Source organism: Abramis brama (assembly GCF_963993115.1).
Source record: "Abramis brama genome assembly, chromosome: 19".
Classification (NCBI taxonomy): domain Eukaryota; kingdom Metazoa; phylum Chordata; class Actinopteri; order Cypriniformes; family Leuciscidae; genus Abramis; species Abramis brama.
In genome coordinates this window covers 34,786,582-34,803,836 of record NC_139981.1, presented here as the reverse complement: position 1 = coordinate 34,803,836, position 17,255 = coordinate 34,786,582, and the positions used below count along the sequence as shown (strand labels likewise).

Below are 17,255 nucleotides of genomic sequence, written 5' to 3'. Positions count from 1 at the left end.
CTCCGTCCACACCAGCGTTTTCAAGCGTTTTAAGTTGCTCTTCCACATCAAAACATCTGAAAGGCTTAAGTCATCACTGCGCATGCGTAAAATATAATACGCGCTCACTAAAATGATACAGAGGGACTAGATGTAATTTCAGAAGTTGTCAGATAATTCCTGTAGACTGCAGGGATGCATGCAGAACTAGGCTATAAAACCTCCAGTTTAAACTTGGAACATTTAATGATGTAGGCTAATAACATTTATTTACTTACTCTAGGCTTACTCGTCCACCAGAGGGAGCGGGAACCTGTACATTCTGTGTGCAACTATTTTATTTTTTAAATGAAGACAGCCTTGAATATGTTACGTGGGATTTGCAGTGAGATATTATATGACACAGAATAAAGATAATTCAAATAATATGTCAGTAAGAAATCAAACAATTGTAAAAGAAAAATAAATAAATAAATATTTTTAACATCATACAATTGTTGTATTCATTACAGGCCTAGCTCATGTCCCGGAGTGTCCAGTAGAGGTCACTGTGCTCATGTTATAGATCTGAACTCTCCTGTAGATGCAAGAGGAAGAGGTGTGTGGACATGATGCTTCAGAGTGAAACTGATCAAGTTTAGCAGTTTTGATTTGATTGTATTGAGTGATTTCTCCATAAGAGACTTCAATAACCCAATGACACATTGGTTTGTTTGGTACTTGATCATAATCACTAGAACAATGATAAGATGCATATAAATATGCATGTAAACTTATTTTCAAGATGCACTGTAAACATGCCAACACTTCTGTTCTTCCTCAGTGCTCACAGTGTGTTATAAGACTCGGGATAAAGTAATCCTTTGTTCCGATTCAATGAATCACTATTAATTAATATTAATAACATCATGAGGAATCATAATACAGGTTTGTGTGATGTCAGGTAGAAGAAATGTTACAGTGTGTGTTAACTGTGTGTCCCATATATGAGAGGTAAGAGAAAGGAGGAATCTTATTAAAGAATTACATAATCAGGATGTCAATTCACAATAGATAACGGTCCAAGTTCATGGTCTTAAATGTGGTGTAGGAATATTTTATAGGTATTATCAATGTTGAAAACAGTTGTGCTGCTTCATATTTGTGTGGATCTACTACCATTGAAAATTTTGGTTAATTTTTTATTTTGTAAAAGAAATTAATACATTTATTTAGCAAGAACACATTGAAGTGTTTAAAAGTAAAGAAACTTATAATGTTACAAAATAACTTAATCAAATAACCCTGAAAAACAAATGTATCACAGTTTCCATAAAAATATTAATAAATCTTGATGAGCAGAAGATTTTCATGCCCATTTCCCGAGTTCCTCTAGAACTGCCTTTTCCACAACTGCAGTACCATTAAACTTATATAGCTGCGGGCAGCGATGCGGGGCCACGACCCTGGAGGGCTGAAGCACAGATAGGTTCAGATGTACAGGTCGGATGAACTCAAAATGAACAGAAATTCAGATGAGAACGAACACAGAATGAACAAAAACACACTTATTTCTAATCCTGGATGAAGAAAGAATAGTACAGCGCTGAAGGGGTGAGTCTGGAGTTCACTTGCTGCTTCAGTGTTTGTAATGAGTGATTATAATCAATGTATTAATCAATATTTTTCCATCTAAATATCAGTTGAATGACTTCTCTGGAGATTTTACTTTGTTATAGAAGTTCCCAGTGTGATCACTGACATGTTCTTCTCATGTGTTCTCTAATGTCTGTGTTTGAGATCTGAATGCAGTAACAGTGCTGGCTCATTTATCCCGGCTTCCAGAAATGAAATTGGGACTGGTTTTGTGTTTGAGAAAGGTCTTCAACATGTTCAAACACACAGGGGTCATACAGGGGTCACTGAAGTCTATAGTTTAAGGGACCATTTCTCAGTTAAAGGCTTACTTTCCAGTTAGACTAAAGTGTTGCTCTCCCTGAGAGAAAGAACGCGCATTATCTTGATGTTTTGAGACGACTGTTTATAGTTAGAGCCTGGCCAAATCCAACCTTGGAAAAGCTGTGTGTGTGTGTGTGTGTGTGTGTGTGTTATAGTTACAGTTTTTCTGAATTGCTAAAACACATTTCTTGAAACCATCACTCACTTTCTCAAAACCTTAAACACAAAACCAAATTTTCAAACCACATTCAGAGAACCTCCGACTCTTCCAGCAAAATCAAACAACGCTCTCAGATCATACACACATCAGTCAATATTATAAACACGACAGATCATTCGTTAGACACTACAGAGAAAAAGGGAGAACAGAGAATCCAAAGCTTGCAGTTACAAGAAAAAAAGTATATTGTAACAAAGTAAACAAATTTTGCAATTATGTAAAAAAGTATAGAAATGACAAATTACAGTAGAAAGGTGAATAAATTGTACACTGTATCCACTGCCAGTGTAGTGTTGTGCTGGATATCGAATAGTTGGCCTATCGAATGTCTGTATATTCAGCTCTCATACTGTGATGATACAGCGACCCACTGCAGAGGCCATACAGGTTACAGTAAACACTCTAGATGAAGAGTGTTACAGTAAACACTAGATGAAGAGCGTTACAGTAAACACTAGATGAAGAGCGTTACAGTAAACTCTAGATGAAGAGCGTTACAGTAAAAACTCTCGATGAAGTGTTACAGTAAAAACTCTAGATGAAGAGCGTTACAGTAAACACTAGATGAAGAGCGTTACAGTAAACTCTAGATGAAGAGCGTTACAGTAAAAACTCTAGATGAAGAGCGTTACAGTAAACACTAGATGAAGAGCGTTACAGTAAACACTCTAGATGAAGAGCGTTACAGTAAACACTAGATGAAGAGCGTTACAGTAAACACTAGATGAAGAGCGTTACAGTAAACACTAGATGAAGAGCGTTACAGTAAACTCTAGATGAAGAGCGTTACAGTAAAAACTCTCGATGAAGTGTTACAGTAAAAACTCTAGATGAAGAGCGTTACAGTAAACACTAGATGAAGAGCGTTACAGTAAACTCTAGATGAAGAGCGTTACAGTAAAAACTCTAGATGAAGAGCGTTACAGTAAACACTAGATGAAGAGCGTTACAGTAAACACTCTAGATGAAGAGCGTTACAGTAAACACTAGATGAAGAGCGTTACAGTAAACACTAGATGAAGAGCGTTACAGTAAACACTAGATGAAGAGCGTTACAGTAAAGACTCTAGATGAAGAACGTTACAGTAAACACTAGATGAAGAACGTTACAGTAAAGACTCTAGATGAAGAACGTTACAGTAAACACTAGATGAAGAACGTTACAGTAAACACTCTAGATGAAGAGCGTTACAGTAAACACTCTAGATGAAGAGCGTTACAGTAAACACTAGATGAAGAGCGTTACAGTAAACACTAGATGAAGAGCGTTACAGTAAACACTCTAGATGAAGAGCGTTACAGTAAACACTAGATGAAGAGCGTTACAGTAAACACTAGATGAAGAGCGTTACAGTAAACACTAGATGAAGAGCGTTACAGTAAAGACTCTAGATGAAGAACGTTACAGTAAACACTAGATGAAGAACGTTACAGTAAAGACTCTAGATGAAGAACGTTACAGTAAACACTAGATGAAGAACGTTACAGTAAAGACTCTAGATGAAGAACGTTACAGTAAAGACCGGAGGAGTTTCTCCTCATCTCAGACTCTCTGCAGGAGAAGAGGAAAACCCTGAAGCAGATCCAGCCTCGACAACACTATACACACTCTTCCTCATCCTCTTCCTCATTCACCTCCTCTTACACACACACTCTTCCTCATCCTCACTGTTCACCACCTCTTCCTCATACTCTTCCTCCTCTTCCTCCTCTTCCTCATCCTCTTCCTCCTCTTACACAACCGCTCTTCCTCGTCCTCTTCCTCCTCTTCCTCATACTCTTCCTCCTCTTCCTCATACTCTTCCTCCTCTTACACACCTGCTCTTCCTCATCCTCTTCCTCCTCTTACACACCTGCTCTTCCTCATCCTCTTTCTCCTCTCACACACCTGCTCTTCCTCATCCTCTTCCTCCTCTTACTCATACTCTTCTTCCTCTTCCTCATACTCTTCCTCCTCTTCCTCCTCTTCCTCATCCTCTTCCTCCTCTTACATGCCTGCTCTTCCTCTTCCTCATCCTCTTCCTCCTCTTACACACCTGCTCTTCCTCATCCTCTTCCTCCTCTTACACACCTGCTCTTCCTCATCCTCTTTCTCCTCTTACACACCTGCTCTTCCTCATCCTCTTCCTCCTCTTACTTATCCTCTTCTTCCTCTTCCTCATACTCTTTCTCCTCTTACACACCTGCTCTTCCTCTTCCTCCTCTTCCTCCACTTCCTATTCCTCTTCCTCATCCTCTTCTTCCTCTTCCTCATCCTCTTCCTCCTCTTCCTCATACTCTTCTTCCTCTTCTTCATCCTCTTCCTCCTCTTCCTCATACTCTTCTTCCTCTTACTCATACTCTTCTTCCTCTTACTCATACTCTTCCTCCTCTTACACACCTGCTCTTCCTCCTCTTACTCATACTCGTCCTCCTCTTACACACCTGCTCTTCCTCTTCCTCATACTCTTTCTCCTCTTACTCATAATCTTCCTCCTCGAACTCATACTCTTCCTCCTCTTACACACCTGCTTTTCCTCTTCATCCTCTTCCTCCTCTTACACATCCTCTTCCTCCTCTTCCTCTTCCTCCTCTACCTCATACTCTTTCTCCTCTTACACACCTGCTCTTCCTCTTCATCCTCTTCTTCCTCTTCCTCATACTCTTCCTCCTCTTACACACCTGCTCTTCCTCTTCCTCATACTCTACCTCCTCTTCCTCATACTTTTCCTCCTCTTACACACCTGCTCTTCCTCTTCCTCCTCTTCCTCATACTCGTCCTCCTCTTACACATCTGCTCTTCCTCTTCCTCATACTCTTCCTCCTCTTCCTCATACTCTTCTTCCTCTTCCTCATACTCTTCCTCCTCTTACACACCTGCTCATCCTCATCCTCTTCCTCCTCTTACACACCTGCTCTTCCTCGTCCTCATTCTCTTCCTCCTTTTACACATACTCTTCCTCCTCTTACACACCTGCTCTTCCTCGTCCTCATTCTCTTCCTCCTTTTACACACCTGCTCTTCCTCTTCCTCATCCTCTTTCTCCTCTTACACACCTGCTCTTCCTCATCCTCTTCCTCCTCTTCCTCATACTCTTCTTCCTCTTCCTTATACTCTTTCTCCTCTTACACACCTGCTCTTCCTCATCCTCCTCTTCCTCATCCTCTTCTTCCTCTTCCTCATACTCTTTCTCCTCTTACACACCTGCTCTTCCTCATCCTCTTCCTCCTCTTCCTCATCCTCTTCTTCCTCTTCCTCTTCCTCCTCTTCCTCATACTCTTCTTCCTCTTCTTCATCCTCTTCCTCCTCTTCCTCATACTCTTCTTCCTCTTACTCATACTCTTCCTCCTCTTACTCATACTCTTCTTCCTCTTACTCATACTCTTCCTCCTCTTACACACCTGCTCTTCCTCCTCTTACTCATACTCTTCCTCCTCTTACTCAAACTCTTCCTCATACTCTTTCTCCTCTTACTCATACTCTTCCTCCTCTAACTCATACTCTTCCTCCTCTTACACACCTGCTTTTCCTCTTCATCCTCTTACACATCCTCTTCCTCCTCTTCCTCTTCCTCCTCTTCCTCATACTCTTTCTCCTCTTACACACTTGCTCTTCCTCTTCATCCTCTTCTTCCGCTTACTCATACTCTTCCTCCTCTTACACATCTGCTCTTCCTCCTCTTACACACCTGCTCTTCCTCTTCCTCATACTCTTCCTCCTCTTACACACTCTTACACACTCTTCCTCCTCATCCTCATACTCTTCCTCCTCTTACACACCTGCTCTTCTTCATTCTCATCCTCTTCCTCCTCTTACATACCTGTTCATCCTCTTCCTCTTTCTCCTCTTCCTCATCCTCTTCCTCATCCTCTTCCTCCCCTTACACACCTGCTCTTCCTCATCCTCATCTTCTTTCTCCTCTTCCTCATCCTCTTCCTCCTCTTACACATACTCTTCCTCCTCTTCCTCATCCTCTTTCTCCTCTTCCTCATCCTCTTCCTCCTTTTACACACCTGCTCTTCCTCATCCTCTTCCTCCTCTTACATGCCTGCTCTTCCTCTTCCTCATCCTCTTCCTCCTCTTACACACCTGCTCTTCCTCATCCTCATCCTCTTCCTCATCCTCTTCCTCCTCTTCCTCATACTCTTTCTCCTCTTACGCACCTGCTCTTCCTCATCCTCATCCTCTTCCTCCTCTCCCTCTTACAGTTTTTCTCAATTGCTAAAACACAATTTCTGAAACCATGCTCCTTTTTCTGAAAACATTAAACACAAAACCTCATCTTCAAGCACTATTTACAAAGCCTCTGAAGGATCTGGAGAAGGTCTGTGTGGAGGAGTGGGCCAAATTCCCTGCTGCAGTGTGTGCAAACCTGGTCAAGAACTACAGGAAACGTATGATCTCTGTAATTGCAAACAAAGGTTTCTGTACCAAATATTCTATACAGCCTGTACTACAGTATACAATACTGAAAGAGACAAAAATCCAAAGAAGTAAACATGTGATCAGTGTGCTTCTTCTTGTCTTTGGGCATCATTTGAAACAGGTTAAATCAATTTTGAGTGGTTGTGTTCAATCAATGACATGTGTTCTCTATTTGTATTTGATTGTTGCCACTTGTGTTTACCAGTATGGATGGCATGTGCATTAGAGTGCAGAATGTGTTTTGAGAATGAGAATGTGTTTAGAGTTTTGCTGAAAAGTCTAAGTGAGATCTGCAAATTGTGTTTTACCATGTGAAATGGTTTAAGGTATTGACAACAGACTGCACAATTAGCTAAATGAGTTCAGGCAACTGAGAACTTTGTTCAGCCAATGGGTTTTAGTGTTTTAGCAATTGAGAAAAACTGTATATTGTTTCCATCCATTGTTGGTATCAACATTCAGTGCAACATTTTGAGTCAATTTCGGGACTCTGAACGGACTTGTATTATGTACAGTTGGTTTGGTCTCATCATTAGAGATAAGCGTGGACAATTTTGAGTCGTTGTGTGTAAACGATGACACTGTGTTGTAGATGTGTTTAACTTTTGCCTGCCTGTGTTTAGAGTTTTGAAACACAAGTGCATCACAGTTCGAAATGTGTTTTAGTGAGTGAGAATGTGTTTAGAGTTTTGAAAAAAGAGTTCATGAGATTTTCAAACAGTGTTTTTTCCAATTGTTAACACACAATTTTGCAAACTAGGCTGGTTTTATCAAAACACTTAACACAATTCACAAAACCACACACCCAAACGGCAAAATACCTCATATATCCTGCATGAAAATAAAGCACTGCAACCAAAACTACACATAGCATTATGAAAATCAAACTTTTGCACGAAAGGGCACACACTTCATATTAGCAGATTTTTGTCTGACCATCTACACACTGTTGGGCATAATGAAGAGCACTCTCATCTTTAGTATGCTTTGGCATAATATTACAGTTTTTCTCAATTGTTTACACACAAATACTGGTACTTGAGACACAATGACCACAACATGTAACTCATTCACCAACCGCCTGAACCAATTCTGCTAAACTACAAGCACAATTCCTGCTTTACACTCAAATTGCAGTTCTAAAACACTACACACAATTCTCTGCTTTTGGCACAATTTTCATGCAGAAAATCTCTTGTTTTCACAAGGAACACACTGCCATTCAAATATGCACACTGACTCATCACACGGGCAAACACCCGTCACACAGTTTTACAATTAGAAATCAGGGCAACAGGTGAGCTCATCAATGGAGCAATGGATGCCAATATTGGATTTTTTTTTACTGTAACTGTATACAGTCAATTCCTCTGTTGTTTTGTATGTAGACCACTGTATGTACAACTTTGTGTTGGTTGGGCTGTACACTGTGTATATTGTTTTTGTGGGAAAAATAAAATATATTTGTTACCGTGTATTTGTGTGTTCTGAGTATAAAAACAATATTCTCAAATATTTTACAACACACTTATGTATGTACTGTCTGTAGTAAGTGTAACACGGAACAAAAAAAAGTCATTATGATGAATGGAGAAGAAGTGTTTTCCATTCATCATAGTGTTTTACACTGAGCACATCAGTGTTCAACTGGTTCTTATAAATGTCTATCCATATGATGGTTTGTGTGTGTCATTTGAAAACAAAATACCATTTTGAGAAGAAATAACATTGTTTTGAATGTAAAGTTTCATTTTGCAGGAGAATTGAGGGGTTTTGCCCATTGTGTGTGTGTTTTTTGATTTGTGTGTAGAGTTCTGAGAATATGAGGCATGCTTTCAGAAAATGTGTGTAAACAATCGAGAAAAAATGTAAAATAGTTAAAATTATAGAAAATTCTTCAGATTGTTCACACGCACAGAAATATTTGCAGACACACACACATGCTGTTGAAACAGCTATTTTTGTTATTTTTCACCAAACAAGTCAGTGCAACATATGCACAGCAGATATATTTACACTGGACTGAACAAAAATATGCTCACAAAAAAACAGTAAACTGAAAAAGAAAATTGCAGAAAAAATATTTACAAAAATAATTAGCATCTCGCCGCAAAGCCGGGTCTGGCCACACCGCCTCATCCACATCACAGGCAATGTCTTCCCTTGCCAGACATCGGGGGAAGAAATGCCTTGAGTGCCTTATCCATCCCTGAATCACACATCGATCTCATCACGTGCCTCTTCCATAGCCTTCCACCGCCATGCCCAAAGAACTCTTCTGTGGGCTTCAGGAATGGTGAGTATGGTGGGAGGCGTTGCATGAGAAATGGTGGGTGGTCAGCAAACCAGTTTTGGACTGGGGCTGCACAATGAAAGCTTACGTTGTCCCATACTACAACGTACCGGTTTCTTTGATGGTCTGCATCATTCCAGAAATGTGAGAATATGGGCTGTGTTGTATGGTCCAAGGCTGGCATGACGGAGGAGGACACCATGCATGTTGGAGATTGTGATGTTCCTACCACGTTATAAACATCTATAATGCCTCTGTGGCCAATGAGGTTTCTCCCCCTTCTTCTGGTCTTCGCTAGGTTGAACCCAGCCTCATCTATAAAGATGAACTCATGTGGGACAGCATTTCCAGTACTCCCTGAAAACAAAGAACAAAAATCAGTCAATATGGTGTTATCCAGGACACTGGGAAACAATGTTGCGTGTAGTGTAGTACTGTCAATATCGCACTTACATCCACATATGCTTCTCGCATTGTCAGCCGGGGTTGATGACATGATCAACTAAGGTTGCTCTGATTTCCTTTGAAAGTTGTTGTCTTCTTTGGCCATAAACTCCTCTACCAGCTCTACCCCTACCTCTCACTCTTCCTCTTCCTCTTCCTCTCACTCTTCCTCTTCCTCTCACTCTTCCTCTTCCTCTTCCTCTCACTCTTCCTCTCACTCTCACTCTCACTCTTCCTCTTCCTCTCACTCTTCCTATTCCTCTCACTCTTCCTATTCCTCTTCCTCTCACTCTTTCTCTTCCTCTTCCTCTCACTCTTCCTCTTCCTCTTCCTCTTCCTCTCACTCTCACTCTTCCTCTTCCTCTCACTCTTCCTCTTCCTCTCACTCTTCCTCTTCCTCTTCCTCTTCCTCTCACTCTTCCTTTTCCTCTCACTCTTCCTATTCCTCTCACTCTTCCTCTTCCTCTCACTCTTCCAATTCCTCTTCCTCTCACTCTTCCTATTCCTCTCACTCTTCCTATTCCTCTCACTCTTTCTCTTCCTCTTCCTCTCACTCTTCCTCTCACTCTTCCTCTCACTCTCACTCTTCCTCTTCCTCTCACTCTTCCTCTTCCTCTCACTCTTCCTCTTCCTCTTCCTCTCACTCTCACTCTCACTCTCACTCTTCCTCTTCCTCTCACTCTTCCTATTCCTCTCACTCTTCCTCTTCCTCTCACTCTTCCTATTCCTCTTCCTCTTCCTCTCACTCTTCCTCTCACTCTCACTCTTCCTCTTCCTCTCACTCTTCCTATTCCTCTTCCTCTTCCTCTCACTCTTCCTCTCACTCTTCCTCTTCCTCTCACTCTTCCTCTTCCTCTTCCTCTCTCTGTAACATCTTCCATTGTTGTTGTGAAAAAAAAGGTGCTCACCTGTGGTTAGGGTTGCCAACTTTCTGAAATGGTCGGGGGGTGTCCAGTGACATTTAATTAGACAACATTTTAAGGAAGTGTAGTGCAAATATCTTGGCCTTGTATTCATTGTCCCTCACGCATTCCAGCCACGGGTAGTCATTTTCCCATTCAGTTCTATATTTTTGTGCTCAATTTTCTTTTTCGCCGGCTGCTCGGAGGTAGTAATTTTTACATTTCCTGCTGTTGTCACTTGTCGTCATCGTTGCTACGATACGTGACTCACAATGACTGAAACGACCAATTAAAAGGGCATTCTCTGATGATGTTCCAAGATGTTAAAAACGCTACTGATCATACAAACAGGGGGAGAAATCTACCGCACCGTCTGTTTTTTTTCTCTCTTATCATAGCCTACAAATGTCTTCGTTCATAGTCTGACATATATTAGAAGCTATGTGTCTGTCATGGATTTGCACTGAATTGATTCTCAAAAATACGGAACAAAGTGCGTTCCGTATCAGTTCAATACGGAACAAGACTTTTATGTGTCAAATACGGGACGATTCCGTATTATACGGAACGGTTGGCAACTCTACCTGTGGTCTTTTCATAGTGCTTACATCCTGATTGAAGTGTTAACAATGAACCGTTGAGGTGTTTGGTCAGGTGACACATGTATTGGCCAATCAGCTCATGGAGTGTCGTTTTGAATGGCAGTGTTTTGAAATGGCTAACATGTGACTTTATGTCAGATTGTTGTGTCATACGCAGAGAACTGTGTTCAGTGTGTTTAAAAAGTGCCATTTTGAATTGCAAAATGTGTGTAAAGCAGAAAATGTGTTTAGACTTTTGAAGACGTGAGAAGAGGTTTTGCTCTCTGTGTGTCAGTTTAAATAATTGTGCTGTGCGTGTCATTTTAGTGTGTTTGGAATTGGAAATTGGAAAAAACTGTAACTACCTCAACTCGTTTAATGTTTTACAGAAAGAGTGATTTATTTGACAAATTGGTTTAGACTATTGAGAATTTGGTTCAGAGAATGGGGTTTAGTGTTTTAGCATTTCAGAAAAACTATAATAGTTCAGATTAGATCATTCTCAGAAAGACTCAATGTCTGGAACAGAAGCAACTTTTACAAATAACCAATTAGCATGCTAAGCTAACCTAGCACAAGACAACAAACACAGGCAAGGTCAACTTCGGAGAAGTATTTCTCAGGAACGATAGTGAATATCAAAAATCCGTTCAGTCATTTCTGTGCGACTCGGTCCAAAGATCATCTGATCAGATTTTGGACAAAATTGGACACATTTTGAAGGAGGAGTAGCGAATACTGTACTTTTCAAAATGGCCGCTTCTGTAATGGGCGGAGTCTTAATTGAAGATGTTTAATGTGATCAGCATGAAGAGAGGAATCCGGTGAACTACCTTTAGAAAGGGTTCTAAAGTTATAACCTTTAGAAAAGTGATTTTTTTGAACTGGTGGTGGCGCTATAGAGGTTGTCCTAGAGACTCCAAAATTGGTCAGATTATTATTCATGACTATCACTACAAGTGTGCCAAATTTCATCATTTTCTCCTGTTCTGTTCACAGGGCTGCCATAGACTCCCATTCAGGAAGAAAAATAGCCTTGTTTCGCCACAGAATAAAACATTTTAAAAGATAATTGCAACTTTTTATCTCACAATTGTGAGATAAATAAAAGTCAGAATTGTGAGATATAAAGTCAGAATTGTGAGATAGGAAGTCGCAATTGCATTTTATAAAGCAGGGACGTGCAGAGAGTTCCTCAGGGGCAGGGGCTCAAATGTAGAAAGGGTCATATATATATATATATATATATATATATATATATATATATATATATATATATATAAAGCTGGATAGATATATATATGCTTTGCATCACATAAATAAATGATAAAATAGAAAACCATTATTTTAAATTGTAATAATTTTTTCTGTATTTTTAATCAAATAAATGCAGGCTTGATGCGCTTAAGGGACTTGTTTAAAAAGAAAATAGTAATGTGTGTTACTATAACTGTAACCAGTAGTTGCCTACTGTACTATTATAGCCTACTATTGTTGCAAAATTATCAAAAATGTTAAAATAATAAAGTCATCATTTCGCGTGGTGTTGTCAGCATACACTTTACATAATAGGTCTGTAGGCCTGGGCTTCATTTAACAAACTATGATAGTTCATCAAATGGTAAACGGTGTAGACTAACCACAAGTGACTTGAGTACTATACCATTACCATTAATGCGACTTGTGCTGCTGGTTTCGTGCAGGGCTTTGAAGTCAATTAACATTCATTAGTTCAACGACGCAGATTCAGATTCGCTTCATATATTTAAATTCGTCTGTCCATGTAATTTTCAAACGATTTATTTATCAATGACTAAACTTGTTGTGCCAGATGATGATTGGTCGACGTATTATACATGACAAACAGACTTCAATTAATTATGTAATATTTTAAAATATGTGATATGTGGATTTTTAATTGAATCGACACACAACCTTATATTATTGGGGGAAAAAAATTGTAAAAATTGTTTTGTTAAAGTGTGAGTGAGTCTCTCTCTGTGTGTGTGTGTGTGTGTGTGTGTGAGAGAGAGAGAGAGAGAGAGAGAGAGAGAGAGAGAGAGAGAGAGAGAGAGCGGGGTAGGTTGTAATTATTTGCATGGAATGATAAAACTGTGCTCGGTATTTATAGTGTTGAGCGCTATAAGATCAGGATCAGCTGGCTCTAAAACATCCAGTCGAGGCTCCTCCCCTTCAGTGACGATACAACATCAGGGAACCTCCTTAATTAGCGAATTTCTGCTCCAGTTCTGGCTATTCCTCTCCTCTCCGACTCCTTTTCCTCACAGATGATGTCCTGACCTTTATTTCCAAACAAACTCACGCTGCGGTTTGATAAAGCGACATGGATCAGAAAGATTCAACGACGCTACAAAAACTGAGTTCTTTCAGTATCAAGAGTCTATTGCTTCCATCCAAGAGTGATAAACACGACCCGACTCTTCCAGAGCAGAGCACACTGCAGTCGGTCCCCGACCCGAACCCCTCTCCGGAGCCCGTGGAGATGGAGCCCGACTCGGAGAAACTCAAGGATGCTGAAGAGCCCAACAAACCCGCGAAGCTCGACAAACCCCCGTTCAGCTACAACGCGCTGATCATGATGGCAATCAGGCAAAGCCCGGAGAAAAGACTCACGCTGAACGGAATCTACGAATTCATCACGAAAAACTTCCCATTTTACCGGGAACACAAGCAGGGCTGGCAGAACTCCATCCGGCACAACCTGAGTCTCAATAAATGCTTCGTCAAAGTGCCGAGACATTACGACGATCCCGGGAAGGGCAACTACTGGATGCTGGACCCCTCGAGCGATGATGTGTTTATCGGGGGAACCACGGGGAAACTCCGCAGGCGCTCGGCGACTTCCAGAGGAAAACTGGCGATAAAGCGAGGACTTCGGTTTTCCCCATTGGGATTGGGAATAAACGAGACGGCGAATAATCCTCTGTACTGGCAAATATCGCCTTTATTATCTTTACACCATCCACATTACAACGGAACGTCGCATGGATTTCTGAATCAAGGTCATTACGGTTCTTTCGGTCCTGGGATCGAGCCCGCGACTCGGCCCGGGTTCGGGATGAGCTCGGCTCCGGTCGGGATACTGTCGGGATTCCTGCACCCTCCTCCGGGTCTCCAGCAGAACTCCTTCAGCTCTCAGCAGACTTTACTCTCAGACTCCCTCAGGACATCTCTCTCTTCATTCTCTCCGGCGCCGGCAGTCTCGTCCCGCCTAGACAGAGTTTGCCCGGATTCATTTTAAGGGATTTCGTCGAATGCGCTGAAATCATAACCACGGAAGCTTGTTTCCGCCACTGAATAAAAGAAAAGGGTAATTGCGACTCTTTATAGCACAATTCTGACTTTATTTCTTGCAGTTGCGAGTTTAAGCCCAATACGCTCTTAAAAATAAAGGTTCCAAAAGGGAGTTTTCACAGCGATGCCATTAAAGAACCATACTGGGTTCCTCAAAGAACCTTTCAGTGAACAGTTCTTAAAAGAAACATCTTAGTGTGAGGAGCATTTTAATAACCTAAAGAACCTCTTGTGGAATGGAAAGGTTCCATGAATGTTAAAGGTTCTTCGTGGAAGCATCGATGTCATTTAAGAACCTTTATTTTTAACACTGTATATCACAATTCTGAGTTGTTTTTCGCCATTACTCATAAACTCGGAATTGCGAGGGGGAAAAAGTCAGAATTGTGAGATAAAACAATAACCCGTTGCGAAAACAAGCTTCAATACAGACTAAATGCTTCCATGCAATTTCACGATCATTGTTGACCTGTTTTTCATTTGTATGCGCTTCGAAAGCGCGTGCTTTCTTACCTTTTGGTGGAAAAATAACCAAAATAACAATATTATTTATAACGCTATAGTGTTCGAAGTCGAGTTAATTTATATTTTATTTCTTAGATGTATTTGATGTCCTTGTATCCATCCATGATCCATTCATCTGCAGACCAACTGAATTCATAGGCCTGTGTGTCGGGTCTCAACAGTGGATGAATGAGGGCAGTCCGAGACACTCATCAAGGCTTTCATTTATTTGTATTTTCTCAGGTCTCAGATACAGTCTGCAGATTCACTCATATGGAATATGGGATGTATGATTATGTGGAGCTCACCGAGGCATGCATGCATGTCAAACAAATGATCAGTGTTTAATCTACACACAGTTAGGGATGTTAGCACTTCTTTTTCGTGTACTTTACCCGTCTTTTTCTGATAAATCAAACTTTTGTAGATTAAGAGAACCTCGGACCACTAGACTGCACTCAGCTTGTTAAATATTCAATTTGACATATACATCTTATAGCTACAATTTAAACATAACTTGCATGTATAAATTATTTTCAAGCTTACAAAAAACAAACGAATTAACATCTAAAAATATATATTAGGCATATATAGATAAACGAATAGCCTACGTTATAGGCTAAAAACAAAAGAATCCACTTTGTATTAACAAAAACGAAATACTCACGTATATGTAAGCTAATTCATAATTACATAATTCTAAGTATAATTCCAACCTGATCTCATGAAATGTGTCTCTATAGCACGCATTGTTTATCGTGCAATTTATACGCGAAAATTAGTTATTGCATGCACATGATGGCCTACGCACAGTAAACCAGTAAAGCCCTTCGGTAGGATTAGTGGTGTGGGTCCGTGCGTATTAAAGTGAGGATCGTAATGCACGCTAAAACTGCATTTCATGCACGTAAAAACTCGCTTTCGCGTATAAATTGCACGATAAAAATGCGTGCTATAGAGACGCATTTCATGAGATCAGGCTGAAATTAAACAACTTAAGCACTTTATGGTGTTCATTGGTCTGAGGCTCGGATTAATTTATGAAAGTTTTAGTGTTGTTAGTTTTCTGAAATGTAACAGTAACTCTACCATGAAGCTCAGGTGTGGAATCAGTTGAATCAGTGACATTATCACTCCATTCCATTGTTGCTTTAAAGTTTTGCACTTTAAAAAAAAAGACATTCTTCATTTAGCACTGAAAGAACAAAAACGCTTTTGTATTTAAAAAAATAAGAATTTGTACTAAATTAATAAACAATAAATGTTTGTTCTTGGATTTTAACAGAGCTCTCTCTATTTTAAAATTGAATATGTATAATATGAGCACAATATGAGTTTATTTAATTTAATAAAATTGCATTTAATCACAATAATAATAATTAAAAACAATTCTTTATATCGTGCATTTTTGGCTTATATGGTGGTTCAATAATAAAACATTTGAAACATGTTCTTTTAGCTGTAATATTTGTTTACTGCTAAATAAATAAATACCTCAAATTCAAATATAATTTCTAATTTTAGTGTTAATTACATGGTCGGAAAAAAAACATTGCCACATTTATTATGATTCTTGTTATTGTATTTTACACATAAAACAACAGTTAAATTATATGTTAAATATTGGTTTCGCTTTTTTATGTAGATTTGTTTTAGTAGCCTATATCCACAGAAATGTGAGATAATATACTACCACAATCAGTCATTAATTATTAATTATGAATATGTTTGTTAATTACGTGACTACATGAATTAAACATACAAACTAGCTCAAGACCGGTTTACAATCTCAAATGAGTATTCACTAATTATAAATGACTAAAATCTATTCCATTCGTTCGGTCTAAGAACTTCACGAGCTGTCTGGCGCGAAATGGAAATAAATGTTTTGATATGTAGATTTCGTTTTGCAAACATAACTTAAAATGTCAACAACAACAAAACATTTCATAGAAATTGTTTTCGTTTTACAGACCGACGTTATTAAAATAATCATTAAACCCTTTTTCTGTGGAACACAAAAGATGATATTTTGTCTCAGTGAACATTTCCGAACAATAGGCCTACACTCAAATAATTGTTAATCTTTTTTTAAAGGTTTAAGCAATTTAATTAATAGTAAAATTACATAAAATTTAATAGAAAAATCCTTACGTATTTGAGTAATTGAACAATCCTTAATCAATTATTCAATTAAAATACGTAAGAATTATTCAGTTCAATTTGATTTATTAATTAAATTGCGTAAACCTTAAAAAATAAGGCTTAAAATCTTGTTTTGAGTGTATGAACATATTCATACAATATGCCAAAATTGTGCAAAAAGGTTTCTACAAGGGCTATGATTGTATTAAACATATAATTAGTTCATTAAAAAAAAAAAAAGAAAAGATTCAAGGTCAGGCCCTTGATTTCAATCAAAAGCGCGTATGTTTGTGTTTTGTCTGGCAATCCTTAAAATAAATTTTAGAATAATTTAGAATTTTAGATAAATGGTAATATAATGATTGAATGAATTTAGGCGTTTAATAATTTTAAGAGAATTGTTAAAGAACGTTTTAACAATTAAGGAAAATATGCTATTTATTAAATTAAACAGGCTTACTAATGAAATGAGTAGGCCTTTAATTAAATAAAGTTACACGAAAAAGACAAATAAACAAACTGTATGGCTA

At 39.0% G+C, this 17,255-nt stretch overlaps 1 protein-coding gene across 1 annotated transcript; it reads left to right on the top strand.

Moving 5' to 3' along the window:
- Nucleotides 1-13,042: 13,042 nt before the first annotated feature.
- foxg1d (forkhead box G1d) lies at nucleotides 13,043-15,877 on the top strand. The gene has a single exon (XM_084092635.1). The coding sequence runs from the start codon at nucleotides 13,106-13,108 to the stop codon at nucleotides 14,021-14,023; it is 918 nt and encodes a 305-aa protein (XP_083948761.1). The 5' UTR covers nucleotides 13,043-13,105; the 3' UTR covers nucleotides 14,024-15,877.
- The last annotated feature ends 1,378 nt before the right edge of the window (nucleotides 15,878-17,255 follow it).

Coding starts and splice junctions, on each gene's coding strand:
- foxg1d (XM_084092635.1), top strand. CDS start 13,106: ATGGATCAGAAAGATTCAACGACGCTACAAAAACTGAGTTCTTTCAGT.